The 19,857-nt window shown below is 43.9% G+C and overlaps 1 protein-coding gene and 1 long non-coding RNA gene across 2 annotated transcripts in view; one reads left to right on the forward strand and one right to left on the reverse strand.

Moving 5' to 3' along the window:
* LOC141091844 (uncharacterized) overlaps window positions 1–889 on the reverse strand; it is a 243,768-nt gene extending 242,879 nt beyond the window's left edge. The window contains exon 1 of the long non-coding RNA XR_012232600.1: window positions 758–889. This is a non-coding gene — a long non-coding RNA (uncharacterized lncRNA). The remainder of the gene's footprint in view (window positions 1–757) is intronic.
* Window positions 677–19,277, forward strand: LOC141091842 (COP9 signalosome complex subunit 8-like). The gene is made up of 4 exons (XM_073577597.1): window positions 677–937; window positions 4,239–4,309; window positions 11,839–11,887; window positions 18,888–19,277. Exons 1-4 carry the CDS (start codon window positions 860–862, stop codon window positions 19,260–19,262), a joined length of 573 nt encoding a protein of 190 aa, XP_073433698.1. The 5' UTR covers window positions 677–859; the 3' UTR covers window positions 19,263–19,277.
* The last annotated feature ends 580 nt before the right edge of the window (window positions 19,278–19,857 follow it).

The following is a 19,857-nucleotide window of genomic DNA, read 5'->3' on the forward strand; positions in this document are numbered from 1 at the left end:
AGGGCGCAGGATGGGAGACACACGGTGCAGGATCATGGGGCATTATGGATAAGATGTAGACGGGGCAGGATCGGGAGATCATATGGGGGCAGAATGGATACTCATGAGGGCAGGATGAGAGAAAATATGGCTGAAGTCAGGAATGAGACACACAAGGGTCAGGATGGGGGATATTATTACCATAGGGGCTAATTAAAGGATATTATTACTGCAGTGTATTTAATTTTTTTGAGGATACTGTGGTGCTTAGCCTGCTGTCTTTGTGTGTAATATCGAGAGGTGATGCCTTCGAGGATTGGATTGATGCAAAGGTAAGACATGTTTATCTAAGTTTATCTAAAGTATTCAGCATGTTAATGTTCGGGGGGGGGGGGGCGCTTTTTCTATGTTCGCCCTGTTGGCAAAATTCCCTAGAAACTGCCCTGATAAATACAGAAGTGGGGACGTGTTTCTATCACCCACTCCTGGTTTGGTTTACAGATACTGAGGTAAAAAAAGTCACCAAATACTGAACGTGTGCGCGTGGCCTCAGCTATAATTCAGTGCTCAGTTATGGAGTAACTGGCTGTGCACACTGTTTGTATATTTCTGGTTTCCATAGTAACCTGCCTCTCATGGCCACTAGCCTGAGCGCTGCAGCCAGTGAGGCAGTGTAGGGAACAGATCACTCATGACTGTAGCAGCCCCCTGTACAACGCATGCGCAATAAGATCACGTGTTTGCGTTCCACGCTCTCCGCCAATCAGGTGCTGCTTACCTCCAGCCAATGCGAGGAATGCAGCCGTGACGTGCCCTGACCCGGAAGCGGAAGACGTGTGCTGGCGGAGCAGCGCTGAGGCCCCGGGGGCCCGCAGGGAAGATGCCAGTTGCCGTGATGGCGGAAAATCCGGTGTCCTACCAAAAGCTTCTAGAGCAGTGTGAGGAGCAGGAACTGGAGGTGCGTTCGGCTGATAGCTCAGGAAGCTGTGCATGAGGCCATGTGCCTGTCACTCCGCACTGTCCTGTGTATACCGTGCTAACTGCCGGCACTGCCTACAGAGAGGGCTGATGGCAGAGGGCCTGTATCCCTCCAACCTCGTTATATAGTCCCTGGCTGCCCTGGGCTTGTCTCTGGCGCTCTGCTTAGAGGGATTCTCCACGTTCTGCAGTTACAGACTCATTTAAGAGTTAATATATTTCAGTAGTAGAGGAATGTTCCCTGAATGACGTCCTGCCACCTATACACAGAGCATTAGGGAACACATGAGTAATTGCTGGTGCCCCGATGATCATGAGAACAGGGGCTTTATCCCTTCATCTAAATGGGGCGGGGGGCGAGCCTGTCAGTCTGCTACTGACGGTGGGACAGTGGACTCCAGTGATGGTGCCTGGCTGAATGATGTAACATGGCATAAGGCTCTGGCTAAGGGTAATTGCCCCACAAATGTTACATCTATTCTAGTGACTGCAGCTTTGCTAAAAGGGGCGGCGTGCAGCATCTCTCATTTGTGCACTAAGGGTTGGACTGATCCTGAGCGATCACTGGACACGCCAGGTATCATGCACATGGCCTGTTCTGGTACATCCGCCATGCAGCAGAGCCTCAAACCCCTCTAAAGGGAATCTGTCAGCAGGTTTTTTCTGCTTTGGAATCTGATGGTATAATGCAGAGAGCCTGATTTCAGGGTTGCATCACCTACTGGATTGCTTGGTGCAGTTTGCATAGAATATTTTGTCAGATGTAGCAGAGCTAAGGGCCCCGTCACACATAGCGATGCACCAGCGATCCCGACAACGATATGACCTTGTCAGGATCGCTGGTGAGTCGCTACATGATCGCTGGTGAGCTTCCAAACAGGCAGCTTCACCAGCGATCAGCACCAGCGACACGCAGGTAACAAGTGACGCACGTCGCTTAGTTACCTGCGCGCTGGTGCAGGGAGCTGGTAACCAAAGAACACATTGGGTTTCTAAGCGGCACTTAGAAACCCAATGTGTACCTTGGTTACCAGCTCCCTGCACCAGCGCGCTGGTAACTAAGGTACACATCGGGCTTGTAAGCGCTGCGCGCCGCTTAGAGACCTGATGTTTACCTTAGTTACCAGCGATCAAAATAATGTCCTGGCCATTCCAGGACGATCAGCGATACCCGGCGGGGGGCGGTCGGTCGCTGGTAAGTGTCACACACAGCGATCTCGCTGGTGAGATCGCTGTTGCGTCACAAAACTTGTGTGTGACGGGGGCTTAAGACTTCTGGGCCGTTTATAACTCACACCGCTGATTAGCAGCTTCCTATGTGCATTGTCAGCAAGTTGCCAATCAGTGGTGGGGGCAGGGTTACACTGATTAGCTGGACTGGCCTGCACATGAAGCCTGGTCCTGTAGTGATAATCTCCAGCTGCTAAAATACTGATTGTATTGAAACTACAGAACACTGCCTAATAATTGACACATCCCTGGAATCAGACTCTCAGCCCCTATCTGATGCTGCTTTTAGATTAAATAGCAAAAGCCTGCTGACAGATTCCCTTTAAATGGAACCGGGCAGCTGATATATTCTTCCCAAATCACGGACAGCATGTGTCAGACTGTGGGTGTATCTTTTCAGAATGGTATGTTGTACCCTGAATCACTGTGGCATTTAAAGGCAGTCCAGGGACTGGCGGCTTCTCCACATCCCATTCGCTATGGTGACGTGTGTATAGGAGGAGACCAGTTACTCAAGCAGAGCTGGAGAAAGCTGGTAAAGATTTGCATCTTGGACTAGTCACATGAGCATCTTGATCCCCAGCCGACTTTTAAATGTACTTTTAAGCACCGCAGCGTTAACTGAATGGGGCCAGGATCAGATGACTATGAAAAATCTGCCTTTTCACCTTTTCATCCGTGTGTGGTGTTTTATATATATATATATATATATATATATATATATATATATCTATCTATCTATATATCCCTCCGGATTTATACATCATCAGTTTTAAAATGTCCGTGATCAAGTACAGCTTCCCATGTTTATAATGACAATGTACTCCTAAAAGTCAAATGCCGAAATAAATTCATTTTGGAACAAGTCAAATCAGACATGTCACTGGGGGCAAGGATCATCAAGCTACGACTTGCTTACTTTGGACACAGAGAGAAATCGCTGGAGAAGTATATCCTTGTCTGGAGATTAGAAGGAACAAGGCAGAGAGTTAGACCAGCAACCTGATGGCTTGATGATACCAATATTACTGTGGGGAAGACCCTGATGGACCTATCTAGGCTAGCACAAGATCGAGCTTCCTGCAGAGCGTTCATCCATCAAGTCGCCATGGCTCATGATTGAGTCGAAGGCTGTTAAATAATAATAAACCGTAAAAATCGGATGCAGTACAGATGGTGTGGGATCTGACTTTTTTTTTTTTACCCACCTATAGACTTCAGTAGGCAAGTTTGTATCTGAAATACAGAAGAGCTTAGTGCATGCTGCAAGTTTCTGTCTCACAGACACTCCATCCGTGTGAAACTGTCATCTGGACAGCCATATTCAATAAAATGTATCCGTCTGCTATCGGAGTATAACACGGAGAGCCCACGTACATGCGAAACTCATCTGAGCTCTAAAACATACCTGGCTGAGTTGATGCTGCCACAATCTGGCACATTCCATATTTTGTGTAGCATGTATCAGCTGTTAGGTTTAAAGGGAATGTCCAGTCCAAATTGATAAGTGTGCACTCGCTAAGTATTATGAATTCCCTCAGCGCGAACTGCACTGTGTGGATTCACCGGTTTCTGACCTGGGACCGGAGGGTATATATTCGTCATACACACAGCCAGAGCCCGTCCACTTGTATGGAGCGATGCTGCATCCTCTAATCGGCCACGCTACTAGGTGAGGCACGGCCTTGCTAAATGCAAGTGTATGGAGTGTGGTCGCGCCCACTGGACGGGCTCTGGCCGGAAGTATGTATAACGCATACATACCCTTTGGTACCGGCAAATCCTCGCAACGCACAAGGCTGTTGTCTGTCGCTCAATGATAACTGCCAACCGCCATGATTTATATAGGAACTAAAACATAACCTCAACGACATGTAGGGGTAAGAATCCTGATATATGATTGGCTGCTGTAGGCAAGTGTGACTTTGAACAGTTTTTTTTGTCTTTGTGGTTGGTTATTCAGGATTCTATCTGCTTCTACACTTCGTGATTGGTCATTAATGACTAAAGCAACTATTTTATACAATGAATTAACCCGACTATTTCTTTAGGCCCCAGGAGGTGTTGCTACTCCTCAAGTCTACAGTCAACTTTTAGTCCTCTACCTCTTGCATAATGACATGTAAGTATGTGTTGCGTTCAGAGGCCGCACAACATATTTTATAGGGGTAACAATAGTCTTATGAGCAATTTTGAGGAGTGTGGGGTTTTTTTTGTCAAGTAGGAGTTTGTAATTTTCAGTAACTCAACATTTTGTAACCTGTGTACTAGAAAATTAAGATCTCACTATTTATGTAGGGAAACTTGTTTTAACATTGAATAGTGAGATGGTGTAACCACCGGAATAAAAAAAGGAAAATATTCAAAGATCCCAGGCCGGTGTCCTCAGGTGGATGTAACCATCTAATAAAAAAGTATAGCTCCTCCAATAAACACTTGGAGCTAATCACTTGATAAAAGTTAATGATTTTATTGCAAAATAGAAATTACAAATAACAAGAATACGATAAAACTATAGGGAGTTAAGATCAAGGATAGACCATAATACAGTCCCAAATGGTATGCAGTACATGGGATTCATGCAATATATCGTCATATCGCTGGTCGGGATCGCTGGTGCATCGCTAAATGTGACAGTACCTTAACTCCCATGCCCATTCCATTTCTCCAATGTTGATCCTGTGTCCCCTACCTGTATCCGAAAATGTCACGGTTGGCTGCTGCTTTCAGAGAGGAAGAGCAGTTCTGGAATAGTGAAGGTTACTGCTTCTGATTGGCTGCAGTTATCACGTGATATTGTGAACGAAACTAGCTAGGGATAAAAGGCAAAGATTGGAGCAATGGCCAGGTGCTAAAGAGGACCTTTCACCAAATTTTTCATGTTGAACTGGACATGCCGTGTTTATTCATCTCAGTTATATTATACAGCACAGAAGTTCTGGAAATACTATCTTCAGTGCTTATTTAGGCTGCACACTCCAGCTGGCTGTACCTGTGAACTCATTTCATGTGACCCTGATGACCTCATCACAGTTCCTTCTGCACTTCTATGTTGCTGCCTTATTATGATTGGTCAATGTCATACAGGAGGCAGAAGTACACGCCCCCAGTGAAAAATATCTGATAATGTCCACTTAGGACTCAGCTGGGTGCCAAATACTTGATTACTAATATTTCTGCAATGGAATGGCGAAATAATAGAGGAAAAAAAAGTTTTATTTTACTCCTTAACTACTATTGTATTGAGGGCATTAGTCAGCAGAGAAGGGCTCACAGGCTGCAGATACGGTTTACACCCTCAAGCACATGAAGACACTGGCTGCCCTTGGACAGTTTCACTGCTGACAAACTGCAGCTCTCAGGATAACTCTTGAACTCCTAGAACGTTAGGAAGGTCGTTCTATTTTTACAATCTCCAGATCCTGTATTTCTGTGAAAAGAGAATTATTTCTATGTAACAGCAGAGTTTGAACACTGTTATAGGGAACAAAAATGTAATCCCACATTTAGACTAGTCAGTAGTTTGCTGGAATGCTTGTTCCTGATAATTGACCCGTGTAAACATGCCAATGATCATCTCCTGAGCGATTAAAGTGTTTTATCAGCAGCATTTCACCCTATGAAAACTGAGACTGTGTTGCCGATAACAAATACCAAATATGGGGACAGAACATTTTGTATTAATCATTCTGTTCCCATACTTTTTCGTCAACTCATGTAAATTGTGTGGAAAACAAAGGAGTCACTCAGTGTGCAGGAGATGCCTAACTAAGTGCTGCTTCCTACCCTCCGGTATGTGCAGTCTCCATCGCCTGTGAAACAATGGCATTCTAGCCATACCCTCCCTCACTAAATGACCCTTTGTGTCCTAATAATTTAGTAGCCACACTACAGAGAGCGATTGACCTCCCGGCACATCATCGCTGGATGACCGGCTCCGATAGCATTGATGCCAATAAATCTGTTAGGACACAGGAATCAAGACGTTCAGAGCAGCAGTCTGGCTCTCTGTACAGCGCGTCTGCTTGGTAATAACACTTATCACTGTCTCCTGCCATTATGACGGGGCTTGCAACTTTCTATTGACCAAAATGTTCATGTTATGCCCTGTGGCGCCGCTCTCCTCTACTACTCAGCGTTCAGTCCCCTGATAGTTATAAGCATGTGGCTGACATTGAGTAAAAATGCATTTACAGGCATCAATGACACATGTAGAGGCGATATTTCTACCTTTGGGTGTGTTGGCTATGTATGCGTCTATGTATGTATGTGTAATATATATACTTTTTTTTAGATATAATACATCTCGTAGTTTAGTGTTTGCTACAGTTGAATCTATCTATTAAGAGCTAAATACTGTATCTTTGTGACTGACACTTTTTTTTTCTTAATCAATTAAAAATTTTCGTAAAAAGTGTGGAGCGCTCTCCATCCTTCTCAATCACTGAGAGAACTATGCAGCACCTCAGTTCTCCCTCCTGCCCAACACAGATCTGTCTGATTAGTGCAGGTCAGGATAGGAGGCTGAACCCTGCACATCACCAATGTAGAACAGGAGCGGCTCAGTGTTCACCAGCAGTTCCTAAAAAAAGCACTGAACAATGGAGCTGAAGGACCTCCCAGGATATTAGTCCTGTTATCAGTCCTACGCCTTGTGAAAACTGGTAAATATGGGGATTAACAAGACTATATATCTGGTACTAAACTACTCATGATTAAAGTCTACATAGGAGACCTGCAGTTGAAATATGTGCATACGCAGCGGAGCTGTGTGTTTCTGTGAATATGTCTAGCCTATTGAAAAAATTTCCACCTATTAAAAAATAAACATTTTATTGATAACCATTAAAAAGGAACCCTGTAGGCAATTCCTGAAAAACAACATCAACATGTATGTATAGTGACCCAAATAGTTTCAATATATTGTGGGGATGTGACTCGCTCAGGTGCAGCGGGAGACAATCAGGAGACCGGTTCTTCCAAAGTTCATGAGGTTTATTTCTGTCATAAACCATAAAACAGCGTATCACCAAAAATAGCCTCTAGCTTAGGCAAACAAAACATAAACCTTCGTGGTTGCAGACTCAGACCGCGAGTCTCAGCACATGCTGGGAGGTGTAGTCCTCCCCACATACAGCTCCCTGGTTCAGGAGCAGGTCACATTATAAGGCTGTAGCCACACCCACGTTCCCAGCAGCTGACTGGTCACCTGACTGTGACCTCACCACAGGTCCTTCAAACAAAAACAATAACAATATCTGGTATGCTTTACTTCTGCCTTACATTATGGAGATAAGCCATTTATGAGACACATATCTCCCATCAATTACACGACCCTTAGCCCTGCCACAATATGTTGAGATGTCACACAAAAACAGGCCTGATAGAGTTTAGGTAGAAAAGGGCTCAGATGCCTTTCCTTGGTAATAAAACCTATCAACAGCCCTACTTGACCATTTGCATGCAAGTTTTGGCACTGTCTTCTTGCCCTTGCTGACCCTGGAGAGTCCTGAAAACACAATGGCAAGGCTGTTATAAAGAGAGAACATCCAGAAATCTGAGTGATTTAACCATACTGTTCCAACAAAATGCCTGTTAGAATATGTAAATCTCCAAATAAATGTAAATGGCCGTGTATATGCGGTGAAAGTCTGTGCATCTGTGTATATGTAGCGGTGCTGTGTGCATCTGTGTACATGCAGTTTGTGTATATGCAGTGACTGTGCATCTCTGTATACACACTTGGTCAAAATTGTTGGTGCCCCTCGTTTAATGACAGAAAAACCCACAATGGTCACAGAAATAATTTGAATGTGGCAAAACTAAAAATAAATAAAACATCTATGAAAATGAACAAATGAAAGTCAGAGATTGCTTTTCAACCATGATTCCACAGAATTAAAAAAGTAAATAAAATTCATGAAATAGGCCTGAACAGAAATAATGGCACTCTTAACTTGATATTTTGTTGTACAACCATTTGAGGCAATCACTGCAATCAAATGATTCCTGTAACTGTTAATGAGACTTCTGCACCTCTCGACAGGTATTGTGGCCCACTCCTCAACAGCAAACTGCTCCAGTTGTCTCGGGTATGAAGGTAGCCTTTTCCAGACGGCATGTTTCAGCTCTTTCCAGAGATGCTCAATAGGATTTAGGTCAGGGCTCATAGAAAGCCACTTCAGAATAGTCCAATGTTTTCCTCTGAGTCATTCTTCGGTGTTTTTAGCTGTGTGTTTTGGGTCGTTATCCTGTTGCAAGACCCATGACCTGCGACTGAGACCAAGCTTTGTGACACTGGGCAGCACATTTCACTCTAGAATCCCTTGATAGTCTTGAGATTTCATTGTACCCTGCTCAGATTCTAGACACCCTGTGCCAGATGCAGCAAAGCAGCCCCAGAACACAAAAGAGCCTCCTCCATGTTTCACAGTCGGACAGTCTTCTTTTCTTGATATGCTTCATTTTTCTGTGAACATAGCTGATGATGTGCCTTGCCAAAAAGTTCCATTTTTTTCTCATCTGTCCATAGGACATTATCCCAGAAGCTTTGTGGCTTTTTTTTTAATTTATTTTTTTCAACAATGGTGTCCTCTCCTTGGTAGTTTCCCATGAAGTCCATTTTGACTCACACAACGACAGATGGTGTGATCTGACACTGATGTTCCTTCAGCTTGTCGTTCACCTTTAAAATCTGTTTAGAAGTTTTTCTGAGGTCTTTTGTTACCATTCGTATCATCCGTCTCTTTGATTTGTCGTCCTTTTTTCTCCTGCGGCCACGTCCAGGGAGGTTGGCTACAGTCCCATGGAGCTTAAATTTCTGAATAATATGTGCAACTGTAGTCACAGGAACATCAAGCTGCTTGGAGATGGTCTTATAACTTTTACCTTTAACATATTTGTTTATAATTGTCTTTCTAATCTCCTGAGACAACTCTTTCCTTTGCTTCCTCTGCTCCATGTTGTGTGTGATACACACCATGTCACCAAACAGCACAGTGATTATCTGTAGCCCTCTATACAGGCCACTCACTGATTCCAAGATTGTAGACACTTGTGATGCTAATTAGTGGGCACATTGCGATTTAACATGTCCCTTTTGTCACATTATTTTCAGGGGTAGCATCATTTCTGTCCAGGCCTATTTCATGAGTTTTAATTTTTTTTTAAATTCTGTGGAAGCATGGTTGAAAAGCAATGTCTGCCGTTCTTTAATTTGTTTTCGTAGATTCTTGATTTATTATTACTTTTGTCAGATTCAAGTTATTTTTGTGACCATTGTGGGTTTTTCTGTCATTAAAGGAAACCTGTCAGCAGTTTTGGCCGCTATAAGATGCGGCCACTGCCTTTCAGGGCTTATCTGCAGCATTCTATAGTGTTGTAGATAAGCCCCCGGTCCGACCTGGAAGATAAGAAAAATACCTTTTATTATACTCACCCAGGGGGCCATTCCGATGGGTGTCGCAGGTCCGTGTCTGGCGCCTCCCATCTTCTTGTGATGTTGCGCTCCTGCTTTCTTCCTCGCTCCCGGCATCGCACTTCTGTGCAGGCGTACTTATCTGCCCTGTTGAGGGCAGAGAAAAGTACTGCAGTGCGCAGGTGCCGAGAAAGGTCAGAGAGGTCCAGCGCCTGCGTACTGCAGTACTTTGCCCTCAAAAGGGCAGATAAGTACTCCTGCGCAGGAGCGCGATGCCGGGGAGCCATGAAGAAAAAGGATGGTGACATCGCAAGAAGATGGGAGGCGCCGGACCCGGACCTGCCACACCCATCGGACCAGACCGCCGCCCCCCGGTAAGTATAATAAAACTTATTTTTCTGGTCTTTCAGGTCGGATCAGGGGCTTATCTACAGCATTACAGAATGCTGCAGATAAGCCCTGAAAGGCAGCGGCTGCATCTTAGACAGGTGGCCTTTAAACGAGGGGTACTAACAATTTTGACTACGTGTGTGGTGCATCTGTATACGTGCATCTTTATAATAATAATGATAATCTTTATATAGCGCCAACATATTCCGCAGCGCGGCAGCGGCATTGTGTGCATCTGTACATGCAGTGTGTGCTTCTGTGTATGTGGCGGTGCTTGTGCATAATGTGAATGCTGCAGAAAAACAGTTAAAGGAGCTGACTGTTAGGCTACATTGACACGTTCAGTGTTTGGTCAGTATTTTACATCCGTATAACTGAATGTGTGAATATTGCCTTAATCTGATTATTACCTCCCTATATAGGTCTCTATGTACTTTATTGACCCCTCTGTGTTCCATGACCATGGAAATTTTAATTAGCATTTTGATCAAGGTACGAGATAAAGTCAAGGAAATTTGAAATTAGTCTATGAACATATATTCCCTTTAAAAACAACCTTTAATGATTCATGTCATCATCCATCATGGCATCCGTCATCTCTATCACTCTAACCTCCTGATGAACCGTGCTATTGACGGGCAAAAGCATCAGGGTGCATCTGAATCATAAGTCATACTCCAAAACTTTTCAGCTATTACATATAAGTATGGCACTGAATTCAGTTAATTATGTATAGTGTGGGACATTAATTATGACTCTGGTTGCCATTGTGAGGTATATATTTTCCCGCCATTCTAAGTGAAATATCAAGATTGTCTAATCAAGTTCCTTGTTTGGGCCTGTATTAGCTAATAGCTTTTTATTTTATGGAATGAGACATGGTGGATTTCGGCCTTATAATGTATTGTTTTCCCACCGGTTTGTGTAGTGTGTGTCACCAATAAGAGATGAGCGAGCCCGTACTTTAAATGGTTAGTGTCTGTGTTAAACTCCGACCGCAGACTTCTCCCGGAAGTCCGTTGTAATGTTCAGAGTTACAAGAGGAGAGGGAGAGAATTTTTTTTTTTTTTTTGCAGATCCAAAGTTCAGTTCTTCATTGTCTTCAATGAGGTTTGAGTTCTGGTACCCGGACTTTGGATTAAAGTTCGGGTCAAGTACCAGAATCCGAATTTCCACGGGTCCGCTCATGGCTAATCACCAGATCAAAACTTCAGTCTGTTTCAATGATTATAAAACATATGACAGAGAAGATTGGGCAGGCTGGATCCAGCTGTTACAATTGCTCATCTATAAGAAACAACGGAGTAGGGTTATGGAAGCAATGTCCCAAGTGGCAGCAGTTACAGTAAATGGTGGGAATGTTCTACTGGATAGAAAGTATTAGAGTCCTGTAGTCAGTGTTACACCCTGCGGCATTTGGCACACTCTCTTTCTCTGTCATTTATGTGGTGTCTGTGGTGGTCTGCTGTTTCTTTCTGGGAGTTTTTTTATTTTATTTTTTTTCCCCTTTACAGTAATGTTCCCCAACTCCAGTCCTCACGGCCCCCAACAGATCATGTTTTCAGGGTTTCCTTAATGTTGCACAGGAGATGGAATTACCAGGGTATCAGAAATTTCCACATATTCCCTCCCAAGTGAAATTCCAAAAGCGTGACCTATTGGGGCCTTGAGGACCAGCGTTGAGGCACATCGCTTTGCGGCATCTCTGTTTTGTGAAGCCACCCTGTCCCACTGGTGCTGTGAGATGTGTAGCTATACTTTATAGGCTGCTCTGATGTACACAGAATACTTTAGGCTTGGCGCTTTGTAACAAGTTTTACTTTTTTCTTTATTCTTTTTTTCAGGAATAATGCTCGCTATTTGTGGAAAAGAATCCCGCCTGCTGTCAGATCTGTAAGTTTTACGTAATACAATCTTCTCTGCTAAAGCCCCCTCTTCTTCATCCTGGTGGTCGGTATTCCCATGTACAGTCTGCAGTTTTAACCCTATAAGAGACTGTCACTTTTAAATTGTTTCTGGTCAGTGAGGCTGACGCTTCACATTAAGGGCTCGCTCACACTGGCGAGTAGCCAGCGTATAACTTGGACGAGTGCTGTCCGATGTTTCCTCGGCTAGCACTCGCTCCAGTGATACAGTTGTGGCCAAAAGTCTTGACACCCCTGCAATTCTGTCAGATAATACTCAGTTTCTTCCTGAAAATGATTGCAAACACAAATTCTTTGGTATTATTATCTTCATTTAATTTGTCTTAAATGAAAAAAACACAAAAGAGAATGAAGCAAAAAGCAAAACATTGATCATTTCACACAAAACTCCAAAAATGGGCCAGACAAAAGTATTGGCACCCTCAGCCTAATACTTGGTTGCACAACCTTTAGCCAAAATAACTGCGACCAACCGCTTCCGGTAACCATCAATGAGTTTCTTACAATGCTCTGCTGGAATTTTAGACCATTCTTCTTTGGCAAACTGCTCCAGGTCCCTGATATTTGAAGGGTGCCTTCTCCAAACTGCCATTTTTAGATCTCTCCACAGGTGTTCTATGGGATTCAGGTCTGGACTCATTGCTGGCCACCTTAGAAGTCTCCAGTGCTTTCTCTCAAACCATTTTCTAGTGCTTTTTGAAGTGTGTTTTGGGTCATTGTCCTGCTGGAAGACCCATGACCTCTGAGGGAGACCCAGCTTTCTCACACTGGGCCCTACATTATGCTGCAAAATTTGTTGGTAGTCTTCAGACTTCATAATGCCATGCACACGGTCAAGCAGTCCAGTGCCAGAGGCAGCAAAGCAACCCCAAAACATCAGGGAACCTCCGCCATGTTTGACTGTAGGGACCGTGTTCTTTTCTTTGAATGCCTCTTTTTTTTCTCCTGTAAACTCTATGTTGATGCCTTTTCCCAAAAAGCTCTACTTTTGTCTCATCTGACCAGAGAACATTCTTCCAAAACGTTTTAGGCTTTTTCAGGTAAGTTTTGGCAAACTCCAGCCTGGCTTTTTTTATGTCTCGGGGTAAGAAGTGGGGTCTTCCTGGGTCTCCTACCATACAGTCCCTTTTCATTCAGATGCCGACGGATAGTACGGGTTGACACTGTTGTATCCTCGGACTGCAGGGCAGCTTGAACTTGTTTTGGATGTTAGTCGAGGTTCTATATCCAACATCCGCACAATCTTGCGTTGAAATCTCTTGTCAATTTTTCTTTTCCGTCCACATCTAGGGAGGTTAGCCACAGTGCTATGGGCTTTAAACTTCTTGATGACACTGTGCACGGTAGACACAGGAACATTCAGGTCTTTGGAGATGGACTTGTAGCCTTGAGATTGCTCATGCTTCCTCACAATTTGGTTTCTCAAGTCCTCAGACAGTTCTTTGGTCTTCTTTCTTTTCTCCATGCTCAATGTGGTACACACAAGGACACAGGGCAGAGGTTGAGTCCACTTTAATCCATGTCAACTGGCTGCAAGTGTGATTTAGTTATTGCCAACACCTGTTAGGTGCCACAGGTAAGTTACAGGTGCTGTTAATTACACAAATTAGAGAAGCATCACATGATTTTTCGAACAGTGCCAATACTTTTGTCCACCCTCTTTTTTATGTTTGGTGTGGAATTATATCCAATTTGACTTTAGGACAATTCTTTTTGTGTTTTTTCATTTAAGACAAATTAAATGAAGATAATAATACCAAAGAATTTGTGTTTGCAATCATTTTCAGGAAGAAACTGAGTATTATCTGACAAAATTGCAGGTGTGTCAATACTTTTGGCCACAACTATATATTATGGAACAGTGCCGACTAGCGTTCATTTTCTCATGCCGAGGCTGCATGCTGCGATTGTCAGCGTATATCAGATGGAGAGCACCTACACAAATCTATGGGTGCGTGCAGTGCAGTCCCATATATGCAGACTGACAGAATAGAGAAATTAAGTTCTTCACCTTCTTTCCATCCCTAATCCGATTCTCGCATGCAAGTGAATCGGATTATCGTAAAGTGACACTCGGATCACGTTCAAAGTAGAGTATGAGCTGAGAGTCATTTGCACGTAACATCCGATGCTCTCGAATGAGACAATCATCGAATGCTGTACTCCAGTGTGAATAAGCCCTAATGGTGAGTGAATGGACTAGATGTTCGGTCCTTAAACTAATAAAGGCTTCAAAACGGCTTGCCATAAAACAGTGTGAATTAGGCTACGTTCACATGATGCTATTGAATTTTTTAGAGTGTCACGTTGTGTGCACATGTGTTTTTTGGTCCAGTGGGGGTTCAACACAATACCACAAGATCGTTGAGCAGGATCGAGATTAATTTTATGCATTTTCTATCAAAGGTTTGATAACTTATTTTAATAGCGTACTTTTCATTGCCGTATTTTACGGCGGACTATAAGACACACTTTTCCCCCAAAAAAATTGTGAGGAAAATGGGGGGTGCGTCTTATAGTGCAAACGCGGGCTTACCAGGGGGTTGCAGCAGTGGTGTGGCGGTGGAAGAGGTGCGGCGATGCTGAGGCACAGTGGGCAGTACGGCATGCACCTGAGCATGGTCCCCTCCTCAGGTGTGGAGACGCCGCGGCCCGATGTCCACATAGAGCAGAACCGGGTGAATCACGGGTTTCTCGATGGCGGCCTTCCTGAAGCCGCGCGTGCGCAGATTGAGTTCTCTGCTTCCCGTGGCTTCAGGAAAATGGCCGCGGGAGGCCGCGCGTGCGCAGATTGAGATTGCGATGGCCATTTTCCTGAAGCCGAGTTTGCAGATTGAGATCTCAGCTTCAGTAAAATGGCCGCCGCGATCTCCATCTGCGCACGCACTGCCTCCCGCGGCAATTTTCCTGAAGCCCCGTGAAGCAGAGAACTCAATCTGCGCACGTGCGGCGTCAGGAAGATGGCCGCCACCAAGAAACCTGTGATTAACTCGGCTCTTGGACACCGGGCCGTGGCGTCTCCTCACCTGAGGAAGGGACCCTGCTCAGGTGAACGCCGTACCGCCCACCGCGCCTCAGCATCACCTCACCTCTGCTGCAACCCCCCATGGACACCAGGCCGCGGCGTCGCCCACCTTAGCAGGAAGGGATCCTGATAAGGTGCACCCCCCACAGCCACACCGAATATCAGCACTGCCAACACCGGACTGATCCTGAGGAAGGGACCATGCCTCCTGTGACACTGCTGTACCACCGCCAGCCCTCAGGTAAGATACCCTAAATTCAGACAATAAGATGGACCCCCATCTTAAAAAATCTTTTTTTCACCTCAAAATTTGGGGTGCGTCTTATGGTCTGGTGCGTCTTATAGTCCGAAAAATACGGTAATTATTAGGCCTCATTCAGACATCTGTTACCCCTCCCCAAGTATGTGAGCAGAAAGTCTGATTTTCATTAGTCGCTGTTTTTACCATCAGTGATGGCTAGAATTAATAAAACATTGGAAGGCTTCTGTTAACCTCTACCACACATGTGTAGCACACAGATGGCATCTACAGTCATGGCCAAAAGTATTGACACCCCTGAAATTCTGTCAGATAATATTCAGTTTCTTCCTGAAAATGATTGCAAACACAAATTCTTTGGTATTATTATCTTCATTTAATTTGTCTTAAATGAAAAAACACAAAAGAGAATGAAGCAAAAAGCAAAACATTGATCATTTCACACAAAACTCCAAAAATGGGCCGGACAAAAGTATTGGCACCCTCAGCCTAATACTTGGTTGCACAACCTTTAGCCAAAATAACTGCGACCAACCGCTTCCGGTAACCATCAATGAGTTTCTTACAATGCTCTGCTGGAATTTTAGACCATTCTTCTTTGGCAAACTGCTCCAGGTCCCTGATATTTGAAGGGTGCCTTCTCCAAAGTGCCATTTTTAGATCTCTCCACAGGTGTTCTATGGGATTCAGGTCTGGACTCATTGCTGGCCACCTTAGAAGTCTCCAGTGCTTTCTCTCAAACCATTTTCTAGTGCTTTTTGAAGTGTGTTTTGGGTTATTGTCCTGCTGGAAGACCCATGACCTCTGAGGTAGACCCAGCTTTCTCACACTGGGTCCTACATTATGCTGCAAAATTTGTTGGTAGTCTTCTGACTTCATAATGCCATGCACACGGTCAAGCAGTCCAGTGCCAGAGGCAGCAAAGCAACCCCAAAACATCAGGGAACCTCCGCCATGTTTGACTGTAGGGACCGTGAACTTTTCTTTGAATGCCTCTTTTTTCCTGTAAACTCTATGTTGATGCTTTTGCCCTAAAAGCTCTACATTTGTCTCATCTGACCAAAGAACATTCTTCCAAAATGTTTTAGGCTTTTTCAGGTAAGTTTTGGCAAACTCCAGCCTGGCTTTTTTATGTCTCGGGGTAACAAGTGGAGTCTTCCTTGGTCTCCTACCATACAGTCCCTTTTCATTCAGATGCCGACGGATAGTACGGGTTGACACCGTTGTACCCTCGGACTGCAGGGCAGCTTGAACTTGTTTGGATGTTAGTGGAGGTTCTTTATCCAACATCCGCACAATCTTGCGTTGAAATCTCTTGTCAATTTTTCTTTTCCGTCCACATCTAGGGAGGTTAGCCACAGTGCCATGGGCTTTAAACTTCTTGATGACACTGCGCACGGTAGACACAGGAACATTCAGGTCTTTGGAGATGGACTTGTAGCCTTGAGATTGCTCATGCTTCCTCACAATTTGGTTTCTCAAGTACTCAGACAGTTCTTTGGTCTTCTTTCTTTTCTCCATGCTCAATGTGGTACACACAAGGACACAGGACAAAGGTTGAGTCAACTTTAATCCATGTCAACTGGCTGCAAGTGTGATTTAGTTATTGCCAACACCTGTTAGGTGCCACAGGTAAGTTACAGGTGCTGTTAATTACACAAATTAGAGAAGCATCACATGATTTTTCGCACAGTGCCAATACTTTTGTCCACCCTCTTTTTTATGTTTGGTGTGGAATTATATCCAATTTGGCTTTAGGACAATTCTTTTTGTGTTTTTTCATTTAAGACAAATTAAATGAAGATAATACCAAAGAATTTGTGTTTGCAATCATTTTCAGGAAGAAACTGAGTATTATCTGACAGAATTGCAGGGGTGTCAATACTTTTGGCCATGACTGTATATGCAGTCCATGATTTGCACCAATAGCCTTGTATGGGTGACTTTTGATCCATGGTTCTTGTCAAAAACAGGTATTTCTTTTTTTATTTTTATTGCTGATACACAGCCAAAAAAAAAAAAACACTTGGGAACATCTAAATAGATTATAATGTATACGTGTTCCATCTGTAGGGCTGCATTCACACACCTGTATGACATGTCTTTGTCCGTTTTTTGTTTTCTTGATGCATCATACAGACCTATGGCGTATCATTGATTCATACACTCATCTGTTTTAAAACCGGATCCATGTGTTCGTCCCTCGAGACTCAGATCAGAGCATGTCCTACTCTCATCCATTTTGCAGATCAGAATCTACCATTTAAGTCTATGGAGAGCCGTGAGACACAGATGAAGTAGGGAAGACAGGCTTTGTGATTGTTTTCCATCTGTTTTTCACATGATTTAAACTGATACATTGCAAAGAGCCAATGGTTAACTTTAAAATTCAGTCTACCTGCTTCAATGAGAAAAAGAAAAAAATATGTTGAAACTAGGATGACGCCTAATACGAAATTGGACTGTTATGATTGAGTCACCATAGGAGGCAAAAACAGAAATGCTAGCTAAGTCCTGAAAACCAGAGAAGTTGGCAACTATCAGATTGCAGACCCCTGAACCTATCAACACAACTAGCAGTAGCCGTGGGGGGTTCCTACGATGACCTAGACCCCTCGATCACAGCCGGAGAGATATTGGCCTAAAGAAGGAAAGGGGAAATCTAACTGCCCCAGAGCAGACCCCAAAGCAATAGGCAGCCCCCCACATATGACGGTGAAGCAAGATGAAAACACTTACACAGACAGAAAGACAGGCTGAGCAAAGACGGGGCCCAAAAACTACCTAGATAGGAACGGATAGGAAGGCTGCTGTCTGCAATCTGCCAAAACCCTATCAGAGACAAAAGCCAACAGCTGATATAAAAATGGCCCTGAAGCAACTAAGCTTCAAAAACTAAATCAGCACTCAGGTACTTTCAGAAGACAGAGCACCAGGAACACTGCACACTCCAGCAGGGAGTGGCAGAATCCAAAAAGCAAGAAAAACAAAAACAAATCTTAGATGCAAAAAGGCAAAACAGAAAACTTAGCTTTAGGAGAGCAGGACTCAGACTGGTGTCCAAGAGTCCACAGAGAAATCACCCGCAGGGCAGAAAGGGCGTAGGCTGCCTTAAATCCAGTCAGTGACTCCACTCAGCCAATCGTCTTCATTAGTCCCAGGTGCCTGATAATCAGGCTCACTACCTTCCTTCACTAGAATAGGGAGTTCACCAGGCCTCAGTGACGGAGGGGAAAATGAACTCACAACATTGGACCACTTCTCTTCGATGGTAACATACAGATGTGTGAATCTACCCTAAAAAGCACAGACTATGAACTTGGAAAATCAGATGTGTGAATGAGGCTCTTCAGCGGTTCAAAAGCTCATCCACACGGGCCACGGAGCTTGGTGCTGCCAGAATGGGCAAACTTCTGGCTCTGTAGGGTTCACATTACATTTGGTTAGCCTTTTTGATATGCTTTTTGTTGTTCTTTTCCCTTCATATAAAAAACTTTTGATTTCCACAGAATGTGCTCCATAGTTGTTACCAAAGTCTAGGTGTGATTTGGCCTTGCATATGTTAGCATAACCTCTCTTGAGGTTACATATTATTTTTATAGACTTTTAAAACGTTGCTTAGTGTTCATGATACTTTTCTTTATAGCACTTCCATTGAGATATGGCCATTTTTGTCCTTTTTAGTCAAGTCCAGAGATTGGTTGGATCTGGGAGGTAGGAAAAAGGATCTGGCAGAGAGATTTCCCAGGAATCTATTCTTCAATAGCTGCCCATCAGTGGTCAGAAAACATACAGCCCATCATCGAGGCTGTAAGAGGTAAGGAAACCATCCTTGTGTATTTCTTCCTAGGAGAAGTATTTACTATATGGCCAAAAATGTTTTTGAAATTTGGACATTACATCCTTACAGAATTGCTACATAGCTTATTTCAAGCTATGGCCTTTATTGTGGAATTGGTCTCCTTTTTTAAATTCAAAACTTGGGCTGATTCATCAAGATTGTCGCAGCTCACAAACGTGCTATGCCAGCATTGCAGGAACATAATGTGCAGAATTTGAGTCAGTGACTTGAGTAGCATCTCTGGCATACTAGAGCCGATTCAAACTAAAGTAAAAATGTTGCAATGTTTGCAAATTTTTAAAGCTTTTACTCCACTTTTGTAGCTTTAAAAGCTTAAATGCATCAGCTGTTTTGACGTTTGTAGAAATGATTTATTTCTAGACTTTGCTGGATGGGAGATATGTTTCACAGAGGTGCATGTCCTCTGTGATGTTAACCTGGAGTAATGCTCTAGTATTAGTGATGAGGGAACGTGCTCGGATAAGAATTCTCATGTGCTAACCAATTGTCTTTGACGTGCTTGAAAAGTATGTTTGAGTCCGACAGCTGCAACACATGCCAGGATTGCCTGCTCGAAGATACTAATTGAGCATGCCAAAGACAGTTTGTAAGCATACGAGAATGCTCGGATAACGCCTTATCCGAGCACGTTCTCTCATCACCATCTGGTACTCATAGTACTAAGAGGGGTTAATCGGCCATGTTAGGGCCAGCTCTAACTGAGCAGCTGATGAGTTAGGGTGAGCAGCCATCCCGCTCTATCTCCACCCCTGGGTGTGGTTCGCATTGTAAAATGGGACCTGTTTATCTGAT

Source organism: Dendrobates tinctorius, unplaced genomic scaffold (assembly GCF_039654945.1).
Source record: "Dendrobates tinctorius isolate UK_male_01 unplaced genomic scaffold, ASM3965494v1 ptg000056l, whole genome shotgun sequence".
Classification (NCBI taxonomy): domain Eukaryota; kingdom Metazoa; phylum Chordata; class Amphibia; order Anura; family Dendrobatidae; genus Dendrobates; species Dendrobates tinctorius.